This window comes from Eleginops maclovinus, chromosome 24, assembly GCF_036324505.1.
Source record: "Eleginops maclovinus isolate JMC-PN-2008 ecotype Puerto Natales chromosome 24, JC_Emac_rtc_rv5, whole genome shotgun sequence".
Taxonomy (NCBI): domain Eukaryota; kingdom Metazoa; phylum Chordata; class Actinopteri; order Perciformes; family Eleginopidae; genus Eleginops; species Eleginops maclovinus.
In genome coordinates, this window is record NC_086372.1 from 2853937 (window position 1) to 2880191 (window position 26255).

The 26255-nt window shown below is 43.3% G+C and overlaps 1 protein-coding gene across 1 annotated transcript; it reads right to left on the reverse strand.

Annotated features, from left to right (window-relative positions):
• Window positions 1–1055: 1055 nt before the first annotated feature.
• LOC134860624 (fibroblast growth factor 14-like) lies at window positions 1056–26050 on the reverse strand. The gene is made up of 5 exons (XM_063877387.1): window positions 25858–26050; window positions 18992–19102; window positions 15876–15979; window positions 6180–6405; window positions 1056–5916 (listed from the first exon to the last, which is right to left on the reverse strand). Exons 1-5 carry the CDS (start codon window positions 26048–26050, stop codon window positions 5768–5770), a joined length of 783 nt encoding a protein of 260 aa, XP_063733457.1. The 3' UTR covers window positions 1056–5767.
• Window positions 26051–26255: the final 205 nt, after the last annotated feature.

A 26255-nucleotide genomic window follows, 5' to 3' on the forward strand; every position in this document is an offset into this window, starting at 1 on the left:
TCCTTCAATGATCAATTACGCGTCCTGGAGAAGATGTACGCGTATATGATGGATGTTTACACTTAGAAAGATAACGACTTATAATGGCACCCTGATAAGGCCGATATAGAATATAAATTGTGCCGGATGCACAAACTACAAATGAGAAGCGGGAGCTATTCTCAACTCACTTTGCAGACATTAAAGTAATTGAATTTGTCTGCAGAGTGATGAATCACACAGGTGCAGAATTATGACAAAGTATGGGAGTTAAAATTCACGCAAGAAGCTACCGAGTATGTGACGTGATAGTGGAACAGATGGTGAAACGAAACACTTAAGATGACAAAGAGTGACAGGAGGAAGATAGAACTGAGGCAGCCAAGAAAGTCATGGCAAAGTTCACCATCTTCACCTTACTTATTTAAACAAGTTATAAATAACAGTAGAGCGATCCTCAGTTTGAATTAGAGATGAAGCACGCGGAGTTTCAGTGCATATAATTAAAGTTACAGTTCTTTATAAGCCCCATCCTGCTAATTAAACACCATGTTGCCCTTCAGAGTACTCCTCATTTACATTACATTTACATATGCAAATTCTAATGACATCCACCTAATTAAAGTATTTACTGGTTCATCTGTCATTTAATGGAGGCCAGGCAGTGTGTGTGTGTGTGTGTGTGTGTGTGTGTGTGTGTGTGTGTGTGTGTGTGTGTGTGTGTGTGTGTGTGTGTGTGTCAACCATACCTGTCTGCTAGTGAATCTGTGTAATGGTGCTTCCATCAAAATCTATTTCTCTGTGTGTCTTTGTCTTAAAAGTTTTAAAAAACAAGGTATTTCTTTACAGATAAAGACACTTACTATGTAGGACTTTTTTTTTGTTAAATTAAACCACTTTTCTTCTTTTTCTGCAGCTAAAAATGTCCTATAACACAGCGTACCCTTAGGTCAATAAACAGGATGAATGGAATAAAGTATAAACCTGAAATGAGTTCATGTTGGATGATGGATGATTAATTCAGGGATGGTTTAATGGTGACATCAATCAATCCAGTCCTTTATATAAATCCTTTATTCAATATTGTTTTCTGTGTGTATACAATGGATAGGACACAAACTGTACAGTGCAGACAAACTGTTTGCATAATATGTATGTAAAGGTAACTGTACATTTACCGACAGACAGAGTAATCTCCTTTTAGGGTTAGTGCCAGGGACGTCTGGCTTTTGGCTCATAGCTAGCATGATTTGCATCGGTGAGACACAGCGGGTTGCGGTAAATCCACCTTCAGCTCATTCGTTCTCTGGACTGTAATTAATCCCAGCCTCAATTTAAAACTGAACCTGTAATTATGTGTGCAGTAGCCCTGCTTTAGGAACAAATACTGAGGATAAAACCTGGACAAATCCCATTTTATTCCACCTTAAATGTCACTAAAAGATGGCGTTAGTTTTAAGATGTTATACGTCGTATTAAGGTCCTTAATCAGAGCTAGCTACCACCATCTGTTTCCATGTGCCAGCCTCCAGAATAACTTCATAAACTCAATCCATCATTGTTAAAAGAAGCAGCAAAGGATATCAAACAATTACTTACTCTGGTTTTCTGTTATCTATATATTATAATATCATTTTCCTCTCATCCAGATGGATTAAATATTGATGCTCTGCTTAAAGACATGCATTAGTGTAGCCGTATTAGAGATATGAAGTAACTTTGATTCATTCTTCCTTTGCTCCTTTATTGCAATGATGGATTCAGCCCCTCTGCAAGTTGTTTCTGATGTCTACCGATGCAAACCAACGTGAGGAATGAGCCAGATGCAAAGTGTTACTGGTGCTCTGCTGTAAATGTTTGTTTTGTTTTGATAACACATTTCCTACATTACCACATGCATTAGCCCCAGTCATCTTTCCTCTTTTAAAAACCATGCAACAAGTGGGAAACAGTCCGAACAGGAGGAGAAAAGAGGAGGGGGAATAAGTTCTCCGGCTGCATGATTACAAAACGAGCTGAGTGAAAGCTAGCATAGTTGCAGTGAACAGAAGATTGGGGATCAAAGGATAATTGAAACGTAAAAAAGGATGAATAGCGTGTGTGTGTGTGTGTGTGTGTGTGTGTGTGTGTGTGTGTGTGTGTGTGTGTGTGTGTGTGTGTGTGTGTGTGTGTGCGTGTGTGTGTGCATGCTCGGAGAAAGAAACAGCTGGGAGGAGAGCGCGGTAACTGTCTCGTTTCAGATTCAGATGTAATAAGGCAGTCTTTTGTCAGAGGAATAAAGAGGAATGGGAAAAAGAAAGGAAACCTGAGGGAGGCCAGCTACATCCTGGGTCCAGTGCTGATCAGTGTGTGGCTCTAAAGTGCACCTGTACTGCAGTGGTCAGGTCACAAAAGCATTTCTCTGTCCTATTATGTCCATTTCGTGCCATCTGATTTCAGAGCTACAGGACAAGTGAGACGGCTACATGTGTACCTGCCACGGGAACACGAGTGGTACTTGCATGTGGAAATTAAAAGTGACCCGGGTTGTCGTGATTGCTCACTTCTAATTAAATCAGCCCTCTTCCTGTGCACAGCCCGCCGTTAGATATCTAATTGTAGCCTTGGTACCTGGCTAACCACCAGTGGAGAGAGATCTTGGAGGAGACGCTGACAGTAATTGGGCCTTCGTTGTTTGAACCAGGAACTGTGATTACCAGCCTGGAAACACGACTGTAGCGGTGTCTTTGGTCAGTAGCCAGGGAACCAGGCCCCCTTTTTCTCCATCCTGAACCATCATTAATTCTTGAGCATGTGCCACAGATCTTCAATGGCTGCTTTCACAGGATGTGAGCCACTCTTCTAACCTAACAAGCTTGGCCTCTCTGAATGCAGGACCATCTTTCCCCTGCCAGCAGTGTGGACAAATTAGCTGCTTAGTAATATTCGGTGAATAGCAGAGTCTCGATTGTATCTCCTAAATGTCTGGCCAGGCAAAAACATTGTACTCTATAGACTGTAATTAAAGTGGCTTTTGAGACACAGGCAGCTGCGACAACACAGGACACGTTAAAGAATAAAAAGGACGTTTACAGACCTGATTGTCAGGGTTTATCTTCTTTTTTTTATACTGTTTTGCTATTAACCCCAAGTGTGACACAGCAATATTAATAACATCCACATTTCTTTGACGCGAGACAAGCACAACACCGGTCAAAAAAGAAACGTCTTACTCATTACCACGGCCCCACGTTGCACTTTAAGGAACATTAAGCAGAAGTCAAGTGACTCTTCGAATTTGGAAATGATTGCTAATCCCTGCTCGATATATGTTTAGCATTCAGCCGCTCTGGATCTCACATCTTGAGCTAAAGTGGGGATGAGAGGCACTCACATTGAATCTACAATACTGTCCAGCAATAAATAATACTCTGATGATCCAACAGCAGCGATACATTTCGTGCATTCTCATAAAATGCTGACCTCTCTTTTTTCACACATATATTTCTCTTATTCGCAAATATTTTCCTTCCAAAATAGTAGTTAAGGAAGGGCACAACAAAGCAGAGTTCACAGAGTTTAAATTGGTCAGCCACACGTGTTTGAGCACAAAGGCGAGCAGCAGCTAACGAGCTCAGAGGAGAGAAAAATGTGTGAGGAACATTTCTGAGAAATGCCAATTAGAGACACTGCGAGATGTCTTGTATTGTTCCACAGAGTGCATGCTCCGTGCAGTACGACACAGCGGGACGACGTTAAACACGTTGGAGAGGGTCGTGTTTCACCTGCTACACACCTGACGCTTCATCTTGGAACAGCTGTAAGGATTTGTCTTTGTTTCTGTTCTAAGGCGGGAAGCTTTGTGCTTTTTCTTTGTAGTTTTGGGAGGTCATTTATCTCAAATACGACAAGTGTTTCAAGGATCTGATTGAAATGCAAAGCGGCGACTTGGCCTTAAAATTGAGATTCAAAGCAAGAGAGAGATTGCACGTTTTCTGTTTCTTGCTGAATATATTCATTTGCTGCAGCCTCATTGTCTCCGACACGAATGTGAAGTGTGGGATCACAGCATTAATGTCCCCTCAGCGATATGACGGACTACCGGTGCAACTTTCAGAGGAGTTAATTGGCGTCAAATTTTTGACGAGTAAACAGAAAGTTTAGCGAGCAGTCCGGAACAGATTGGTGCCGTGTTGACTGTCACAGTGAGAGGGCTAAGCATGGGGGGCTATTTGGTTTCTACTTCTATTCAAGGCATTCGATTTTCAGCCCCGTAGATCTCGACGTGCCATTTGTTTTTGGGTGAAACAAACATTCTAATACTTATTTCCAAGTAACCCTACTTAAATGTATGGGTTACTTTACATATGGACACAGGACCAGGGCTGGAATATAACCACATATTGTATTTTTAACGGTACTTTTTGAGGTGTTTACTTTCGCGTTAACCTACTTCTACTCTACTATATCAGAGAAAAGTATTGATATTTGTTTTAAATATATATTTGTCTGACAGCTATAGTCATTCATTCCTCTGATCTTCTGCTGCGGGGAGGGGTAAAGGCGTGCATTGCATTACCACAGGGCCTGTTTTGAAACCATTGGGCGGTAAATTCTACACATAGTGGCTTCGACATATCGTACCCTGTTCGTTATAACCCTCATTCCTATATTTATCTCCTAACTTCAAGTACTCGGGGAGGCAACAGAAAGAAAAAGTACTACTTCTCAAAGTTTCTGCTACTCCATGTAAACAGTGACTGCTACCATGCTGCGTGGACACCAGCATGCCTCCTGTACTTTGTGTTGCTACAAACAGGGAAAGAATTCAGGTTTCATCACTCAGCTACACACTAATAAGCAGATTCTCCTCTCCTGAGCTACAGAGGGATGTGGAAATCATAACATTGGTAAAAAAGGGACAGAAAAACAACTTGTTAGATGGAGAGTGAGACAAAAAGTATCTGTTTTGTGTCCGAACAGCTCAATATTCACTCTTTGTGCAGAATAATAAACCACTTAACAGATAGATAGTAAAGGAATACTGAAAGGACAAACATGCTTTAAGCTATGTAGTGTCAAATAAGAACTCTTTTAAACAGATATACAGCATGTGATTAAACCAGGGACAGGGCAGCGTATGTGTTGCCTTGTTTTAAAGAACATTTCCTTATGGACTCGGTACAGAATGTCCTGTCTCAATTGATCGATGACTAAGCATCGTCTGAATCACCGTTTGGTATTTAAAGTGTTCTTTTTGCCCGATGTTTTTTAATCTGTTCTTTATTTACGGAACGATCGAATCCAAGCGGTCGATTTCGGGTGGGATTGGTGTGCAAATGTGTGTGAGTGTGGCCACCAGCAAGCAAGCATACCTGGCAACAGAAAACAGTATCAGGAAAGGAAAGGAGGGGGCCTCATTCTTACAGATTGTCACAGAAAAATACCAGCGAAGAAGACATTTTTTTTCCCGTTTTTTGTTTATATCTTTGAGAAGTCATTTTGTCTCACGTATGAGGGCATGCCACTGAACCAGGTCCCAAATATCTGGCGGGCAGTCGCCTGCTTTTACGGTCTTCATCCTCCCTTTTTCCCCGCCACCAGTCAAAGCCAGTTGCCCCTCGACACCGGATCCGTCCACCATGGAGACATGACGCGACGAGCGGCCCCACTGCTGACCAGTCAGACGTTGTTTGTTTGTTTGGTTACCTTTTGATGCGGTTTTCAGTGAGAGCGCAGCAGTGGGGCGAGTCTGGCTTGTCCTGGCCTCCGGTTGGCCAGGGGGAGGGTTAAAAGGGGGAGGGCGGGGTTATGTCTCCTCCTTGTCGGGTTTGTTGACTGGTTTGCCGCCGTTCATGACCACAGGTTCGCTGGTTGTGCTTTTGGAAGACGGGCCCCCGGCGACTTTAGGCACCGTCTCCCCTACGTCATGCAACGAAGGCTCTCTGTACATCGCAACTGGAAGGATGGCGGGAGAAAAACGGGCGGATGGGAGAGTGGAAGGAAAGAAAGGGAGGAGGAGGAGGAGAAGTCCAAAGAGTAGTGGTGAGAAATGAGGAGAAGAAGAAAGGTGTTGACAAAAGAAAGAGGAGAGAAGAAGAGAGGTAAAAGAAGGTGGTAGAGAAAGGGATGTATGAAGGAAGGAAAGAAACCCATAATGTCAGGAGAAGAAGTGCCTTTACTTTAAATCCAATAAAACTAAGAGAAAATTGGTCTGAAACCACAAAAATGTAAGGGAATTACCGGTTCCTCTATAGGTTTAGGCAGAAAGTGTGCAGCTGGTTTGGTCTTCTTCACCCTGTTGCCCTTCATGGCCTGCCCCTCTTTGTTGAGGCCTAGGAACCAGGCCCGGCCCGACTCCTTCTGTCTGTAGAGCATCGAGCTGTAGATCACGTAGTAGTTCTCGAACACCGACTCCTTAAACTTACACTCCGCTGTAAACAGTTCCTGCGGAGACACAAAGGGATGTATGGGTCAAAATGTGTTGCTAAAGACATGTGTTTGGAGAAAATACAAAGCATATGGAGGAGCCGACTGAATGATGTGCTGCTCTAACCCCGAACACACTCCTCCGTATGCATGCGAGTACCCAACTAAACGGATAAAGGAAAGCAGATTGATTCTGCACAAGCCCAAAGATCTCACCCTCCCGCCCACACGGCTCTGCTGTTATATGTCAGAAGCCTTTTCCGCGGTCGCCGGCGCCTTCAGAGGAACATATTTCAGCACTTAATCAAGGTGTTATTCTTACTGGGAGAGAAATCGCAGCTCCCCAGTGTCCTCCTGCACTACTGAGCCGCAGCAAGTAAGAGAAAGGCAGGCTGAGATGAAACATGGGAGGTCAGAAGGGAGGCAATCTGTCAGGTTTCAAAATGCATTTTCCTAAGCAATATGTAATTTGTTGAAGCCTAGTTTAACAACATGTTTTTTAGAGGGCAATTTCCACAAAAACACCAGCTACCATTAACAAACACAATCATTTAAAGCTGACATTTGGGCTACTCGGGGGGAGAGAAACATGACTGAAATATTATCACGTGTTGAATTATTAGGCAAATATGCGAGCAAGAAATCAGGAGCAAAATTAGCATTAATATTAAATTAATTTGGACGTTTCTGCCTGTCTTTCAGCTCTGGTTTGGTTTCCTCTTTAGCTGCTTCATTAGTGTTTGAAACGCTGTGTCTCTGTGTGCATGTGAAATACAATCATTGATCTGCTGTTTATTTAAAAGATATTGATTAGGTGCAGCTTTAACTATTGCTGCATCACAGTTAACTCACCAAGAACCTCCCTCTCCTGGGGCAACATTAGTTATTACATTTCATGAAGAAGCTCTCATAATTATTAAGTACACAATGACTGGCACATTTTGTGCTCGCGGACGATTGCTGAGGATATAAATAGCGTTAATAAACGTCCCCTCGTGAGGCTGAGGAGGCTCCTGCCAACCCAAACAATCACCCCGGAGGTCCCCAGACCCCAGATTGGGAAGTGTTTGTCTAGACCGTCTCTTATTGGCTGTTTTTGGGCCTCTTGCCAGCGCCACAGACGCATTGTCATTCAGCTCAGGTCTGTCGGTCCGAGTCTCATAGCAACATGAGGAAGAGAGGCGACACTGTAGCCGTGGCAACCAACCAGCGCAGACAGGGAGGGGTCAGTGTGTGTGTGTAGGGTGGGGGGGATGCTTGAGCGAGAGAGCGAAATACACAAACACTTGGCAATTTAACGTATAACTAAATCTCACTCTCAACCACAGCCACTCATGCTAACATAGGATGACACTAATAGAGGCATGTGTGTGTGTGTGTGTGTGTGTGTGTGTGTGTGTGTGTGTGTGTGTGTGTGTGTGTGTGTGTGTAGGGGGCTGTCACACACTTGTGGCTCCAGGGGATGAATGGAAGGAGGATGAATGAATGGTTGGTAAGAAAACCAGAGAAGGTTATAATGAATAAATCCTTTTTTTATTGGCAGTGTCAGTCAGTGGTTTTTGATTTCAGCACGATTGGTCTCTGAGGGGCTTTTTCTTTTTCCTTCCTGGAGGAAATTAGCTTAATAATATATACTTTATCTTGACCTGCACCCAGGATTCATTATTCATTTGTTAAGGAGGCTAATCTGCGGGGCCAGACGCTTCATAATGCCAGCTGGTGAAGTCATACATCATTTAAATGCTGCTTTTTAAAAGAAAAGATGTGAGATGTCGGGGCTCTGTTCGGAAGAAGCATTCATACCCGGCTGAATCCGGAGAGGAAAAGTGAACAGTGAGAAAGACTGCAGATGAAAACCTCACAGGTCAGGTAAGTCATTTTAACAACACTGCCCGCCTGAATGTGTTTCTGTTGTCATTTCTAAATAACTGTGTTCACCAGCTGCCCACAGCCAGAAGACAGCCCGGGAGAATGAATGGAAGAAATGGAGGTTGGGGCGGTGGGCTTGGAAATTGGGACATGAAGGAGAGAAGAGAGAATAAATCACCCAGTGAGGAGAACGACGCCTCCTGATTGGAAAAACAGCGGGAGATTCTCTCTCTCTCCTTCTCTTATCTTAGCATCACTCTTCTTTTCTCCGTCATCTCTCTGTGCTGTGCTGAGATTTAGTCCAAGTGAACACATTCAAATTACAGGCATGCATTGTGGAGCGAATAGCAGCTGCTTTTCCTTCAGCAATAATCAGATAGAGACGAGCCAATTAGCATGCTAAACATCCAGCTCACAAACACACCAAATTGTTTGTCTCTTGTCCAATAAGGACCCCAAAAATAAGAAACCAGAGAGGGAAAAGCAATCTCCAATCTTGGCACAACATATAATAACTAAACCTGGCAACTAGAGCTGCCCACTGCCACCACAGCTGACTGCTAGCCACTGGGAGCGTCCCAGTAAAAGCACATTCATACAATAAACTCTTGGGAATAATTGCTTTTTCATCCATAATCACAATCAGGGATATGTTCGTTTTTTCTCCTTCAAAAGATAGAGATAGTAATAGTAAAATCAACAAGTGGAAGCTCAAGAAACCTGCTTCTTGTTTTATTATATTACTACTAAACTATTACCTTTTTCAGAAACACATCTAGCTTTTCCACAGCATCTTTTTGCTTGTAGCTAATTACCTTTTGCATTGAAGTGTGTACAAATGTAAACACCATCAAAGTCTGCTATTCACTAGGGAGACAAGCCAAACATTCCTCATATTGTTCTTAATTAATGAAGGAATGTAAACACAATTACTTATAGCAGTCTGTAATTACAGTGTGGTTCTTCCGCTATCAAAGACAGATCTCTGAGGTAGGACTAGCTGAGTAAGATTAATTTAAGCATAAAAACTACCGGTTTGAGTTAAAGGAGATGGGTCTTTATTGTTAAAAAGTAAAACAATGTTGACATATGCCGCCCACAAAGGGTTTTGCAGAGCCATAATTATATCCCTGATCTCTTTCCTGTCAGCCTGCAGGGCCGTGTGAGGTAAACGGCCTGAACACGCTGTTGTTGCTTTTGTCAGGACAGAACCAGATGTCCCACTTCTTCTTTTTGCTTGTCTACTCCCTCGTTGAAAACCTCTAAAATACTGTCACTTCTCTCTGGAGCTGTAAAGCTGAGGAATTGACAGAAAGCCATACCGAGCAGCCGCCCCTCAGAGCATTTCGTTAAGCGCTGGCAACACCACAGAGAACAGTTCGCCCATGATAGTTGCCATGTTTTGTCGTATAGCTGTTTTTGAAATGCCATATCATTTCCTTTAAGTAAATATAATTGAGTTTATAACATTAAAGGTTTATAATATTAAAGGGTTTATCATATTAAAGGGGCCTTGATATGCTCTTAAGGTTTCATATTTGTCTTCTGTGCCTCCACTTTAACATATTTATATCCTTTAGCGTTCAAAAAGTGCATTATTTTTCACTCCTTCATTTGAAACCAGAGCCCAGTCTGGCTCTGTTCTGATTGGTCAACCGCTTATAGATGTCCCGCCCCCAATGTGTTGGAGCGTTAGCCAATAGAACACCGATATTTACTTAGTAATGTCACTATTTTCCATAATTATCAAAGGACTACAATGGAGGCGTTTCAGGCAGGCGGGGGGGGGGGGGGGGGGGGGGGGGTTAATACAGCCTTTGTTTCTTGTATTATTTTTGTTTTAACCTTCATTAAAATGTTTTTATTTATAGAATGATTTTGCTGATTCATTCTTCATAAATATGCATTGTCCAGTTGCTACTCTTACCCCTGCTTAATGCGACTCAGCTTAAGGAAGTTGTTTTTCATCCCAACGTATATGTACTGTACACCGGTGTGTGTGTGTGTGTGTGTGTGTGTGTGTGTGTGTGTGTGTGTGTGTGCGTGTGGTTGTGTGTACTGCTCAGCGAGTGGGTGTGTTTGTTTCCAACACCAGTTATTATCACGGCACTAATTACCCAGGGGAATTGTGGGTAAACAAATCATTCTAAAGAGAAAGAAAGCCCACGGAGAAGACGGAAGGGGAGGAGTGGAAAGAAAAGTGTCGGCGTGTGAAAACAGAAAAGTGAAAGACTTGAAAGGATGTCCTCCAGCCCAGACAAAGCGAATCAAAGCATCCATCTGACTCCAATCACAGCGACACTCCCGGGCCACTCCAGACCCGCACACCTGATCCAATTACGCTGTTATGAAAATGTGTGGCTCCTAATTGGATCAGGTGTGTGAGAGCTGGAGCAACAACTCGTCGCACCTTGAGGAGCGGTTAGGAAACAGAACCAGTGAGAGCCCAATTTGTGGATCTGTTGTGCTAAAAACACCCAGAACAAAAGTTTGGGAACCTCTAATCCAAATCAAGTTTATTGCCAATTCATTTTACACTTCCAAGGGATCTGCTTTGATGTAAAATGTTGTCCCTTCTCGGAGCGTCTGGCAGGCAGGGTTTGAAGAACTCAGTTTGAGTTATAGCTCTATCAGTTTGAAGGCTTGTCAGTACCGAACACACGGGGGTTTGTAACGCTACGATGAAGCATTTTACAATTATGGAAAGGTCCAAATTATGTCTAATTAGGTCAGATAAGGGTTTTTTTTGCTACCCGTGTTGGACGTGTGAAAATAGGACTTTCAATTATTTCCCCAAATTAGTCTTTGAAGCATATGAGCAAATAACTTTTAGATTGGTTTGTTTTTGTTTTAAAGGACATTATTATCTTATTGTTGCAGCAGCTTGTTAATAGAATGGACATCATGCTGGGGCCAGCGTTAAAAAAGTCTCTCTTCTTTGGGAATTCATTTATGCGTTGGGAATTATGGGAAGTGATTCTAAGGGTTTCTGGGATTTTAGCTTCTGCAGACCATTTACATGCACACAAACCTATATAACACACTACAGGAAAGGGAAAACTCCAACAGTATAATAGGGCACCTCTTGCCGTGATGCGACATCTTTGAAGAGTTTCCGCAGCAACTAATTTATCCTCACCAGAAAGTGTGTGTGTGTGTGTGTGTGTGTGTGTGTGTGTGTGTGTGTATGTGTGTGTGTGTGTGTGTGTGTGTCATGACTCGCAACATTTATTCTCTCTGCCACTCGTCTACCTTCACATCTCTGTGGATGTAGACATCACAGGGCTCACTCTGTCTGAGTGCTGTACTGACTGAATGGAAGTATACACCTACACACACTGACACACACACAACATACAGCACGCACACGCACACACACACACACACACACACACACACACACACACACACACACACACACACACACACACACACACACACACACACACACACACACTCATGTTTGTGGAAAACATCCTGCTGTAAGAAAACATGCTGCAGCTCAAGAGGAGAGAAGAACAATATGAGTAAAGGAGGTGAAACAGAAGAGGAAGGATGGATTCAAGATATAGGAAGGCATTATCAAGGTCTGCATCTGTTGCTGTGAATAAAATAAAGAATAGTTTTTGGACACCAGCAGCTATGTTTATAATTAGTTTTAGCCATTTCTCAACCAACAAACATTTATACTCAGGAGGTCAGATAATCCCAGACATTTAAAGATGTTTATTTGCCATTTACTAACACTATAATCATACTGTCACATGTGAGAGATGTTAAACTATGCTGGTTAAAATGCACAGATGATCACCCTTTAATATGCTACCAGATTTTTAATAAAATGTCCTTTTATTTGTTATGTTTATACGTCTACAGACCTCTTTTCAGCACCAGGAGCTGTCCACACCCTGACCCAGACAAGGGCAAGGTCTCAGCTTGCTTTCCACACCGTGTGTTTATTATCAGAGGTTATATTCATAGATTTGTTATTTTATGGGGATTTAAATGGGCTTTGAGTCACACTGCTAGATCTGTGAAACACACACAACGTTATGAGTCCCTTCAGAGGACTGAGAGGGTTTGGTTAGGGAGGGTATTTGACCGCAGGCTATTTACTGTGTGTGACTTTTAGTTGTTTCTGTGGTACCTGAGGTAACATGGACTTATATAATATAGGAGAGTTTATGGCAAATAAAACCAGGAAAACAGAATATCAAGATTTTAAATCTCCAATATTTTAAATCTCCAATATTTAAAATCTAGATATTCATTTTTCTGGCTAGAAATTCAAATAGAAATAGTAGAAGATAATATTAGAAGTAGGAGTAATAGTGGCATGTTGCAGGAAATATGTCAAAGTCACACACACACACACACACACACACACACACACACACACACACACACACACACACACACACACACACACACACACACACACACACACACACACACACACACACACACACACACACACACACACACACACACACACACACACAGTCCCAAACTCATCAGCACTTTTTTCCCCACTTTCCCCAGCATGCTCCATAATTATCACATACCAGCTCATTGCACACTGTGCCATCTGTTAGTCGCATGCACACGCCCACACACACACACACACATCCAAAACCCACACACACATCCAAAACCCACACATACATGCACCCGTACATGCACATACATACACACACACACACACACTGACAGATGCTTGGGATGTGGGATTAATAAGACGGTCCCACCACGTATAACTAAGTTTGCAGCATATCATTAACAATTTGCAATAAGAGGATAAAGAATCTCATTGAGAGCAGCGAGGCATACGTTTAAGAACAAGCATGTACACACTGCACAAGGAACTTAGAGTACTATAGATACAAATAGGTTTCAAAACCAGAAATATTAACAATGCATGACGTTGTATACGAACAAAATATTCAGAGAAATGCAGAAATTCCATTTCTGACACAAGAAAAGGAGCCGAAATTAAATAGAACAGCATTAAAGACCTTTCCCCGCGCACTGTATTCAGTACATCATGTTCTGATTATAATGATTGCAATGCAGTCCCACTTGTGCGCTTTACGTCTTCTCTCTCACTGATGTGTGTGTTTGCACCAGGAATATCAATTTCTCTGTTCATAAAGAATTCTTCCGAGGCAAAGACGCAGCCCGGGCATGTTGCAGAAAATACTTTTGACACGAGCGCGGCGTCGAGTTGAAAGCACGGGAGCTAAAATGTGATTTGTATCGACTTCCTGACACCTGTACAGTAAGTATGCGAGTGGGATGAAAGATAATCCAGATGAAAAACAAGAAGCGCAGTGTGGACGATTCCACACATAAAGGAAACCGCTGTCGGTAAGCTCTGGATAAAACAAACTAAGCAGCCTCGTAATGACTACCTTTTCTCAGCACACAGAACAACCACACAACACACCTTTTGCAATCAGTGTAGACATCAGGATATATCGCACCTTCTTCGTGTAATTCGTATATTTTTTAGCCGCCTGTACATCAGTCACTGAGCTGGAAAGTGATCACACACTCTCACTTTCCCATTACACCGCTTTAAAAGGGGATTTCTAGCTTCTGTGTGTGTAGGGGGGGACTCCCCCTCTTCAATTATTTACAGGAAGCCCTCATGCATCTGTGACTTTCAGCGACAGGCTGAGAAAGCCCAGCAGAGCAGCACAGATCTTTCTCCTCTAAAATTCTCCTTCCTCATCCCTCTGTCTACAACAGTTTGCCTTCTTACTCTCCTCCGTCTGAAACCTCTTTCCTCTGTCGTCTTCATTGTTTTGCCCTTTCTCTCCATCTTTTTTCTACTCTGTTCATAACCTTTTTCCCCTTCCTCTAGTCTAATTCTTTCTTTTGTTTAACCTCCTTCTCTTCCTTCCTCCTCTGTCTTAACCTTTCCCCCATTTTACTGCCTTTGTTTTGCCCTTCTGTCTACATCCCTTTATCCTTCAACTCCACATTTTTCCTCTTCTGTTGATAACCTCTCCCTCCTTCCTCTAGTCTTCAGTTTTTGTCCTTCCTCTCCATCTTTTTCCTCCTCTGTGTACAACCTTTTTGTCCTGCCTCTCCATCTTCTTCCTCTCATTGTCCGCGCCCTATTTCTTCTTCCCTTCTTTTCTTTTGCCTCCCACCCAACTCTATCCTTTCTTCTCCCCTCTCCTTCTCTCTTTCAGGATTTGTCCTGGCCTAACTTTTATCCTTGTCACCTCTCCCTTTCATTTCCCTCCTTTTATCTCCTCCCCTCTTATCCTTCCTTCTTTACCCCATCCTTTCTCTCTTCATCACCGCTCCTTCCCCTGCTTCACCTCCTTTACCCTTCTCTCTGGCTCCTGTCATCTCCTCCCCCAAAACAAGAAATGAAGGGGCGGAAAAAGGGATGATGTCAGGAAGGAGAGTGTGAACTCCCTCTGAAGAGTCAGCATGGAAATAATTCATATTCTGCTCGGGCAGATCTCCTAGCAGCCGGCCGCTCCTCCTCTACCTCGCTTTCCTCCGCGTTGCCTCATTTCACCCGAACTCTAATCACGTCCAATTTGTGTCATACGTCCCTTAATCTGTGTCACAGACTCACAAAGCGTTGCCTGATTTAGGGGGTTAATTTTGCATCCTAAACTGTTTGCTTTCTGGGAGGAAAAGCCCATTTAAGGATGCATTAAACCGGCTTACGTAATGTCCATACACTGAAAAATGTGTCTCATTATAGCATCCATTAGCTGCAGTGTCTCTCCTCTTTATTCCCCCTCTCTCTCTCTTACTAATGCACCTGTCTCCAATTCTTCTGTCGCGCAAACCTTCAAAGTCCTGCGACATGAAAAAAGCTTTTATTGTATCAAGCATGCTTCAATTCCCTTTAAATTTAAACCTAAATGTAAGTTAGATATTGTATAATTTAGAGTGAGCAGATTTGTCTGTATTTGATCTGTTTTATGTCATGCAAGAGGCTCACAGTGATGGGAGTTATAATAAAAACCAGTTGTTCTTCTGAGCAGCATAATGAGAGTATGTGTTGTTAACCAGGCCTTAAAGCACGTATCTTCCACTTGAATCCTGTTTTCATCATGCAAACAGCTCCAATAAGTAATGAGGCAAATGTGACTTTGCAAAATACCTTTCTTTCGGTAGTTGCTTGCTTGCTAGAAACAACAGCATCATTTTACATCTTTTATAATAGTTTAAAGACGTGCCTCCATTAATCAATGTTAGCCAATGTTTTTGTCCTAATCCTGTGGATAAAGCAAGGTCTTATAAATGACCAAGAGATTTGTCTGGTACATCCATTTGTCTCCTGGAAAGAATTACGGCAGATTAAGACCGAACACCTGGGACCTGGATGAGCAACACACCGTCTGTAATTAAGCCACATCATTTTCCAGGAAAAAGCTATAAACCCTCCCCCCCCCCCCCAAAAAAAAAGAACCAATAAGAATGATGCACTGAACGGATACAGGTGAAAACACTGGGACAAAATGTGTTTGTGTGTGTGTGTGTGTGTGTGTGTGTGTGTGTGTGTGTGTGTGTGTGTGTGTGTGTGTGTGTGTGTGTGTGTGTGTGTGTGTGTGAGTGTGTGTGTGTGTGTGTGTGTGTGCACTCACCGATGAGTAGAGGTGACCCTCTCCGTTCATGGCGATGTAGAGGCCGGTCTTCACTGATTGGATGGCCACGACTCTCAGACCCACAGGAATTAAGTTAAACAGAGCTGAGGACAGAAACAGACAAACTGAGTTTACAGGAGCGTGTTTCTCCTCTCCTCCTCCTCCTTCTTCTTCCTCTCCTCCCAGGGCTCTGAGGACTCAGATGTCAGCCGGTCTGCTGCTCAGTTAGCGAGGTTAGTTCAGAGTGAGGTGAAGCAGCAGCTCGGCCCCGGGGGGCTCACTGCAGGGCTTTTAAACTCAGAGGCTACAGAACATTGATTGAAAATTCAGACCACTGCTTTAAATATGAATTCTCCTCTGCCGTGAAACTCTGTCTCAGTAGCTGTACAGTTAACCATCCAGCTGTTCTATTTAATAACATAGGAGGTGAAAATCAATACTAAATACTAATATCCAGTGTTTCCCCCGAAGGGCTGGAAATATAACCTCCTTCGTTATTGTTTCATTACATTTTAATATCAGCCTTTTCTTGAGTCCTTTGCTTCTCACAGGCTCAGTGGCGCTCTCAGCGTCAGGGGGCTGCTGTTATTTGAAGAAGATGGTAAAGGAACAGACGGCCGAACACACCCTTAAAGCCTCGGGCGGACATTTTAAAGGACAACGATCGTGTCACTGGTGTTGCTGTTCACTTCCTGCAACCCGCTACTGTGTTGTTTCTTTTTAATGTGTTCTACTTAAGAGATTAACAGGTATTAATGATCAGTATTTTAAAGCCATGACTGTCAGCTTTTCAGTGAGGGTCATGGATTACCTTAACTGACTTTTCTGAAGTATAGACTTTCAGAAGTGCTTAAAAAACGTCTACTTTAATAGATTAACATTCAGTTAACATAACAAATAAAGAATAAAATGAGGAAACCCTTTCAGCTTGCATGATGGTGGGGGGCTGCTCCAAGAGGGAGTGGATATAGCTGCTTTAAAGCATGAAAAAGACAATAATGAGGTTTGAATATGTTATATTTCCATTATGATATAAGCCACTATTCCAGGTATTTTCTCATGTGAAAATTGGGCGAATATTACAGCCATCACTTTGACCTTTCAAGGTTTCTTGGGTCAATTACTTTTTTGAACCATGTGGCTCCTTTGCATTTCATTTCAGACGTATTGATTAGCCCACTGGGGAGTTGTTTTGACAGACACAATGTCAAGATAAACTCAAGGTGAATTCTGCCACAGTTTAGGATGTGGGTGCACAATTTGGGGGAAAACTGAGACATAATCTAGAAAAAATGAACAAACTGTGCCAAGGTTAATGTTTCCCCTGCATTAAATACTGCAGCATCCAACAAGGACACGACACATCTCCAGATTCACCTGTGGAGTAAACTGAGGAATACATTAAAAGGATGTTTCTCTGTCCCGATCCAATGCCACATACCACAGCATTTATCACCGACGCTGGTTTCTGAAGCATTTAAGGCATGTTTTCATTCATTATTGATGGTGCGATTTTTTTTTGCACTCGGTGGTTGCAGCCCGTGGCTGAAGTTAATTGTTTCATGTTGTGAGTGTGATGCCTGCTAAAAGCTGAACTGTTGCATTTTCAGTAAGTGCTGACTGTGAGAGGGGAGTCACTGCTTTCATTTGTATTGTTGAGTCACCCCTATACAAAGGAAACAAATAGGGTTAAGTAAGCGCTGCTCAAAATACGTCTTTTCTAAAACACTCGACTTTTTGGGGTTTTTTGCAAATTGACACGCTTTCATTCTTGCATTCTTTTCTTGAACACTTCTTTAAATGTGATGGTTTAATTTGAACTGCAAAAATGTTAAGAAGCACAAGAAAGCAAAATGAACGATGGAGCTGTTCTTACACAGGAATTAAAATCCCCTGGCATCCCTTCCAGTGAACATATTCTATTTTTAACAGACTTTGTGTAATTGATATTATAAAATCCTAACATGACAATGACCTGGAATGAAGGCCGTGGTTGTTTTCCGTCCAATCAACAGCTGATTACACCTGGGATATCACAGCCTTCATTAATCAAGGTTACATACAAAAAGGGTCTCTGACAAGCACCGAGCGGAAGGAATTGAAATGTACACCTGCGAGTAATCATCCCGGATAAATATCAGGCTCATGCACAGCCATCATTAACATAAAGATATGCACCCATCTGATTAGAGATGGCAACCACCCTGCTTTTAAATGCAGCAGGAAATGTCAGCCAGGGAACAAATGGAAAATGACGCTTGGCAACGAGTGAGCGGCAGGGAAATTATATCTGATCGACACGCCGAGCTGTGGCAGAAATCTAAAGGAAACGGGGAAGCCATTCGCCAAATTTTGATGTGGAAACAGTTGCCAAATGAAAATCAAATCATAGTAAACAAGTGGGACGTTGAGACACCAGCTCAGCCAATGTGGAGTGATTACTGATCAGCGTTTTGATTTTCCCTCAGCCTAGCACATCAGAATATAGCAAAAGCTGCAGTCATCAATAAGCCATCCATCTGCAACCACTCCCCGAGGGCACAGGCAGGGTGCAGAGGTCAAATAAACTGAAAGAACAACAACTTCCGAGCAGCCACTTGTTGCTGTAAGCCCAACAGTTGTGAAACACACTGCGTGCTCAACATGAAGAGCCCGGAATGGATAAAAAGCTCAATCAGTGTCTCTTTATGACTGCATATACTGTGCATTTCAACTGATACCAACAACTGTGGCTCGTTGAGCTCAGTACGCTGCAGCTGGGCAACGTGTTGACCAGAAGCTTTTCATTAAGGCTGTATTAATTAGGGTTAATTGGATTTTTCTTGCGGGACTCTCTTTAGCACACGTTCATTAAATCAAACGATGACACATCCCTAAATAAGTGTTTGCCCTTGAAGGGAGCCGCTCTGTCGTGGCTTTTATTTTGCTTTGATGACACGTTAGTATTTAAGCTCTTTCACTTCAGTATTAAATATTGAGGGATTTGTTGCAGTGCCTTGTATTAGTGCGTCACAAATCTTAGAAGTGGTTACACACACAGTTAGTAACAGCATTCATGTTTGGTGTGTATCAGTGTGTGTGTGTGTGTGTGTGTGTGTGTGTTTGTGTCGACTTACAGGAGTTGGTGCTGTCGTCTTTGGTCCCATCCATACTTCCATCCTGGCCCATCTGTAGATAGAAGCCCTGCCTGCAGAACAACCTGGTCACTATGCCCTTCAGCTGCGGTTCTACACACACACACACACACACACACACACACACACACACACACACACACACACACACACACACACACACACACACACACACACACACACACACACACACACACACACACACACACACACACACACACACACACACACACACACACACACACACACACACACACACACAGGGAGAAAGAAGTTGAAAAGAATGGGGAAAATAAAAAGACATTTACATCAAGTGTTTTCAGCTCCAACAGAGTGATGTATCTACGAATCCATCCTGTAAGACACCTTTGAGATACACGACACTTCCAATGTGACCACATGCAACCTGATGCATCCTGGGGGATTTCCTGCACAGAGACCAGTCAGGCACATCCAATCCATTACAGGATTCTTAAACTAATCCTTCCTTCGTGGTCATTGTTCCACTTGAATAACGGCGATAAATTGTTTCTGAACCTCTGATGGTGAAGAGCAGCTTCAGTAAAGGTTCTGCATCAAACACTTACTCTTTATCTACAGAGAGATAATTGGCTTTGTGGGTATGATTACCTCTATTTAAACACAGTGGTTTCTCCCTACCTTTTAACCTTAACCCCTATATGGATTGTGACTTTCAAACGACACAGATTTTATTTTGCAAACAACAGAAAAACACTTCTGTCTCATTTTGTAATGATTAGTCAGTGGGTGCAGTGCTAATCCATATTGCTCTGATGAAACAGCACTCACTTCTGCCTCTCACGGTTCATCAAATACAAAATGACTGACGTTAAAAGAAAATGATTAAACTACGAAGGGTGGGAAGGAGCAGAGGGACAAAGACTGACTGAGTCACTAGATAAAGAAGGAGAGAGGGACTGATGAAGGATGGAAAGACAAGTGATGTAATCGTGTTCAAGGTACTAACTTGCTTTTTACCCCATTTTCTAGCCGTTCATTTGGGTGTAAATAGCACACTATTCCAAGTATTGAGACACTCATTCGACATGGCTCCTTTCATGCGACCACACCCATTCTCCCTCTGTGAAACATCAGAGGATTCGTCTTGGTGGCTGCAGGTTTAGCAGATTGGGAATCCCCTTTGAACATGTGTGAGAGGGTGAACGAGTAAAGGTATATCCTAACGCTCAGAGACAGAAAGAAGCAGAGACTGACCCACTTTATGAGAAGAGAGAGTGCGAGAGGAGGGAGAGGGAGAAAGAGGGAGGCAGGGGTGTATTCCTTCTTCTTCGTGAAGGATCCATCTTGTGCAGCGGGAGAGAAAGAGGGAAGAGGCGTGAAGCTCAACAAGCACCGAGCACAAGACTTTCTGTAGCATGTTGTAAAGTAAATCTTAGTCAGATTAGAAACGTCCAAAATCTACTTTCATATTCAAGTAAATTAATCTGTAGTTAGGAAGACATTCACTTGTGGCACCTTTATAAAGCCAGGCTAATTGGAAAAGCAATTAATCTACAGGCCAAATGTGGCATTTGAACTGCCCAGGGCGTTGCAGTTTCCCTCCCCTTCTTCCTGTAAAGACAGTACAGCACAGTCTGTCGTTTTCTTTGCATTATGTAAATATTTCTCCGACTGACAGCTGTGATATTTCTCTATATTATTCCCTGCCACACGCCGCAGACGGACTGAAATCGGTTACATTTCAATCTCTCTGTGCTTGTTTGTGTGACGCATTATCAGAGGAAGCTGCTGGGAATGTAATTTTCCATGTGTTATCATTCTGTAGAACGTGCCCTGTCGTTTATATTTCATCTGTGGCATGTTAACTTATCAAAAAGTAATGTAGACATGTAACTGTATCACACCTGGAGGCACGGGGGAGAGTGTTTTGCATTTATACATCCGTCTGTCTGTTGGCCTATAACCCCCGTCTGATATGGATATATTACAGGAGCATTTCAGTGGCGGCATGTGATATCAGCATACCTCTCCTGGCCGCGGTATGACTCACCTGAGGCGTGACGGCAGCATGGTTTACTTTTTGATTAAGCCACCAAAAGCCAATATTTTGTGGCAGTGATTATCTTTTAATATGGTGGGGAACACCTATCCATCATGTCGCAAATCCCCCACTCTGACTCTGACTGATGAAGTGGTTTAAGGTGTGGTTGCAGCTCCTTCATGGCTGATGACTCACACCATGTAAATGTTCATGTCTAGGCTTGTAGAGAATTTTCTTAAAGTAAGATATGGAGGGAAAACCTTATGACTTATGGACTTTAAAATAAATTAGATGTATTTATCACCACTGTTATGGAGATCTGCAAGGGAAGCCCACAAATAAAACATGTATTGATGTTATATGGTCTCATTTATCATGCTATAGATTTGTTATGCCCTATTATCAGCACAATTACGGTCTCAAATAGTGTTATTGTTGGAGTTTGCATAACTCCCCGCTGTAGCGAATGAAGAATCGATATTCCTCCACAGGGGACGGTCCCGCTGCATCCACTCCGCTCATCATATACTCATGAATCCATTCATCCAGCTAACGTCCACCTCATCCACTCGCTCGCTTTTCCACCTGAAGGAGTGCGCCCGTTGCCACAGTGACATTCCCACATTCGTCAAGGTGATTTTTCCCACTCTTCCCAGTCCCTCCTCACACCGTCTGTTACTAGGGAAATTCCCATTCTCGCGTTGCCACAGCAACAGCCTTGATTCCAGACTGTTCCAGTGGAGGGTATTCCCCCATCCACACACACACACACACACACACACACACACACACACACACACACACACACAGTCACACTCACACACACACACACACACACACACACACACACACACACACACACAGTCACACTCACACACACACACACACACACACACACACACACAGCTGTATTTTCATCATGTGTTCTGATTCAATCAGTCAGCCCGTCAGGCGGCCATGCTGATTTGACATGTCATATTGTCTGTTAATTCGCTCCAGTGTGCGTCTAAACACAGTGTTTAACACGGGATAAAACATCAACAAAGGGTGTCTCATACAAGCGATGCATTTAAGACCTTTTCTCCCTCCTCTCTCACACACACACACACACACACACACACAAACACACAGAACATCTCCCTGAAGACCCAAGAGGAGAATTCACGAGCAGACACTGGATGCATTCATCCTCATTTACATCAGAGTGATTAGAGAAACACTTAGTGCTGAAATGGCTGGATTTCTTGTTAAAGTACAGATACGGCTCAGCTGCATTAAATGTTCAGCTCTGATATGTCAGCAGTGATGCAGAGTGTTTGGAGTCTACCATTATAAATAATAAAGGTCTTAAACCTGAATCTCATGTTTTTGGACAATCCTGCACCACATGTCATCGTGGAGGCTTTTCCAGCCTTGACAAAAATACAATTCTGAGGGACACTGGTGTCAACCATCGATTGTTCGTATCAATACCTGCACTTCATTATGCATTGATCGAAAGGGACAGGCTGTCGGTCACAGGAACAACATACAGGCAGACAGAGGTGCAGTATGTATTGTATTGAGCCTTCAGTATAAATCTTGACTAGCTCCTATGAATGTGAGGAGAAGCAACTGGACTTTTACGTCCTCCTGCATCACTTTACTCCTCATCTCAGCAGCAAATCTTTATTTTGGCATATCTATAATCTCATCCCCTCCGTCACCACGCAGAGTTTATGACCGTGGGTGAGACACAATGTCAACAGATCAAGGTCTTCGTGGTCCCCCCCTTCAGCCACTTAATCTCCCGCTCCTTGTTAGCGTCACATAAAGAAAGCAGAGATACTTAAACCCCTCCCACACCCTAACGTAATTGTGTACTCCTTTTAAACTACAACTAACAATCAATTCAATGCATCGCCTCAGGATGTCGGAAATAGGGATTTTATGGAGTAAACAATTGACCCAAAGAATTATTGACGCACTTAAATCCATAATGAAATAACAATTCACTGCATCACCTCCTCACTTTAACTGCATCCTTCTTTTGTTTCCTCTTTCCAATATGGCATTTACAAAGACTATATTTTTCGGCACTGTGTGTAAATGTATTCTGACTGACAGCTGTGATATTTCTTGCTGTTTGATGATTCAAAGTTTACCTGCCAAGCGTTGCAGACAGACTGAAATCTCCCTGTGCTTGTGTGTGTGACGCATTATCAAATGAAGCTGCTGGAAATGTAATTTAGAGCGTGGTATCTTTCTCTACAACTTGACATGTCCTTGATATATCATCAATGTGTTGATTTTAAACACAACATGTTACTAAATTAAACATGGCATGTACCTTTGCATCTATAACCCTCACTGATATGGATATATTACAGGTGCATTTCAGTGGTTGCTTGTGGAATCAGAACACCTTTCCTGGCCGCGGTATGACTCACCTGACACGTGATGACAGCATGATTTATAAGCCAATATTTTGTGGCAGTGATTATCTTTTAATTTGGCGGGGATCTCCTGTCCGTCATGTCTCAAATCCTCCACTCTGACTCTGACTGATGAAGTGGTTAAAGGTGTGGTAGCAGCTCTAAAATGAGACTGATTTCTTTGCAGGATTTAACTACGGTTGAGTAAAATCCGCCCACATCAGTGCTTTGGACTCTGCGCTCAGACGTCTAATGACTAATAACAACACCCTGAGACAAGCTGTGGACAAGGAAGAGCGACCCTCATATCAGGAGTAGAATGATATCACATTTTTAATAAAAACCTAAGTGTGGATCCATGTCAGTATGGCTGATAAAAACATGCATGTTTTAGTTCCATTAAACCACCCGTGTCCGTGTCTCCTTCACAAAACCTCTGGAAGACAACAGGGGATGTTGGCAAATGTCTCTCTCTCTCTCTCTCTCTACCTACCACACACACACACACACACACACACACACACACACACACACACACACACACACACACACACACACACACACACACACACACACACACACACACACACACACACACACACACACACACACACACACACACACACACACACACACACACACACACACACACACACACACACACCAGGGCAATTGTGGACGTTGCCAAGCATTCACCAGCAGCTCTCACAGCTGGGAACGCAGAGGAGAGAAAGAAGGGAGGTAGGCAAGAAGGAAGGGAAAACAGGGAGGAAAAAGGGGGAATTGAAGCTTGAAGTAGGGATCAAAAGATCTAAGGTGTGTCGGGATGATTGGATGGAGAGGGGGAAGGTGGTGAGCAGAGCAGGAGGAGGAGGAGGAAGAAAAAGAAAGAAGGTGATGACAAATGGTGACCAATTAGGGAAAATGGAGGAGAATGGAGGACGGACTATGTGGGAAGATGAGGAGGCAAAAGAAAAGAGAGGTGGAAAAAGGGATGAGGTTAGGTAGAAGAGGAGAAAGGGTCCTGAACTAAAGAAAGACTGGGAAGAAAGGGGACAAAAGGGGAAAACGGAAGAGAAGCGGGGGGGTCTAGAGGAACTGAAGGTGAAACATGAGCCAAATGTGATGCAAAAGAGGAAATTAAACGTGAGGAAAGAAGGCTGTGTTTCACAAAAAGGAATGAAGGAAACAAGTCTAGAAGGAGGTTAGGGAGGGAGGATGGGATGAGGAGGACAAAACAAGGGATGATAAAACAAAAGGACAAGAAAGGAATTAAAAAAACAGAGCAACTGAGGAGGTGGAGAATGTAAGATGCAGAGAGGGGAGGAGGCAGTGGTTTCCTCCTGAAGGGAACAAGGAAGGAAAAGGTGGGCAGACAGGTGACAAAACAGGGTAAAGAAATGGGGGGGTTATTGTTGAAGGGTGGTAGTACATTAAGGGAAGAAGAGCAAGTCCAATGAAAGAGCGTAAGGGAAAGGAGGTGACAAAAGGAGGTAAGAAAGAGGCGAAAAACCGACATGACTCCTCATCTCCTCCTCCTGTCATTTCCTGCGTCCTTCTCTCCTCCCTTCATCTATCCCTCCGTTTTCAAAGCACCTGCTGATTTCTCACACAATCAATTGATTACAAAAGCACTTATCACCTTTGCTATTGAATGCACACCAAAGCATGCAATCACAACATTCTCATTAATCTGCATTCACCCAGATATCCAATCAATTCTCTGAGCACTCACGGCCAGATCTGTCCCCTGATTGGACAATAATGTTCAAATGGATTTGAGTGAGACCTCAAAGGTGGAAAATCTTACTTTTTTGACCTCCAATTAAAGACAAAGACGTCCTACATTACGTCTTGCAGAGAGTGTCCTTTACTCTTCTTGCTGTGTTCGTGTTCTAGTTCGGACACCGGGCAAATGTTCAAGGCAAATTCTGATGGAGGTGACGGAGCTTTTTAAATTATGAGCTGAAAATGAGAGGGCGAGGTAGAGATGCAAAGAGACAGACGGAGAGAGAGAGAGAGACTAGACAGACTAATCTCTGGCTTCAATAATGGATGTACCTGGAAACTACTGAACCATAGGGCACTACAAGACATGACAGTGTGTGTGTGTGTGTGTGTGTGTGTGTGTGTGTGTGTGTGTGTGTGTGTGTGTGTGTGTGTGTGTGTGTGTGTGTGTGTGTGTGTCAAAAGAGAGGACAGAGAGGGGCGAGTCTGTCATTCTGTGTTTGTGCATGATTGGGGCGTGTGCGTGTGTGTGCACCAGCCAGCGCGTGCATGCGTAAAAGGGTGGTTGTGTATGACCGCGCGTAAAAGTGCATAAGCGTGCGTGCGTTTCTGCATTTTAATAGCCATTTCGTGTGCATGCATATGCGCGTTTCTCCGCACGCACCCCCGTTTCCCCCCCACACCTTGTCTCCGTAGCCTCCTCTTCTTCAGGCCAAATATCCGGACTTTGGAGAAGATGTCGACCAGGTTCCCGTTGCACAGCCCCTGCTTCTTACCGGGGCTCTTCCGCCGCCGGTGAGGGGTCGGTCGGTGGGCGTGTTGCTCTCTCGCCTGTCGCTTCTGGCGGATCAAACCGCTGGCGATGGCTGCTGCCATGTCTCCGCCGAAACAAAAACAGCCCCGTCTCCGTCCGTGTCTCCAGTCTCTTCAGTTGTGTCCACCGGAGGGGACGGAGCGCAGACTAACCCAGACGCAAACGTCCAGTCTCCGCGTTAGCGGCTATAACGGCCCCATACTTCAGCCACAAGTCCAAAATAAACACTTCACCTACAGCATATTTTCTCTCGTGGTTATTCCCCGG

Bases quoted from the DNA above. Each gene is read 5' to 3' on its own strand.
- LOC134860624 (XM_063877387.1), bottom strand. From the start codon at position 26,050: ATGGCAGCAGCCATCGCCAGCGGTTTGATCCGCCAGAAGCGACAGGCG. The intron at 19,103-25,857 runs GTGTGGGGGGGA...GTGTGTGTGTAG, and splicing joins GAGGAGGCTACGGAGACAAG to AACCGCAGCTGAAGGGCATA. The intron at 5,917-6,179 runs GTTTCAGACCAA...CCATCCTTCCAG, and splicing joins AATTCCCTTACATTTTTGTG to TTGCGATGTACAGAGAGCCT.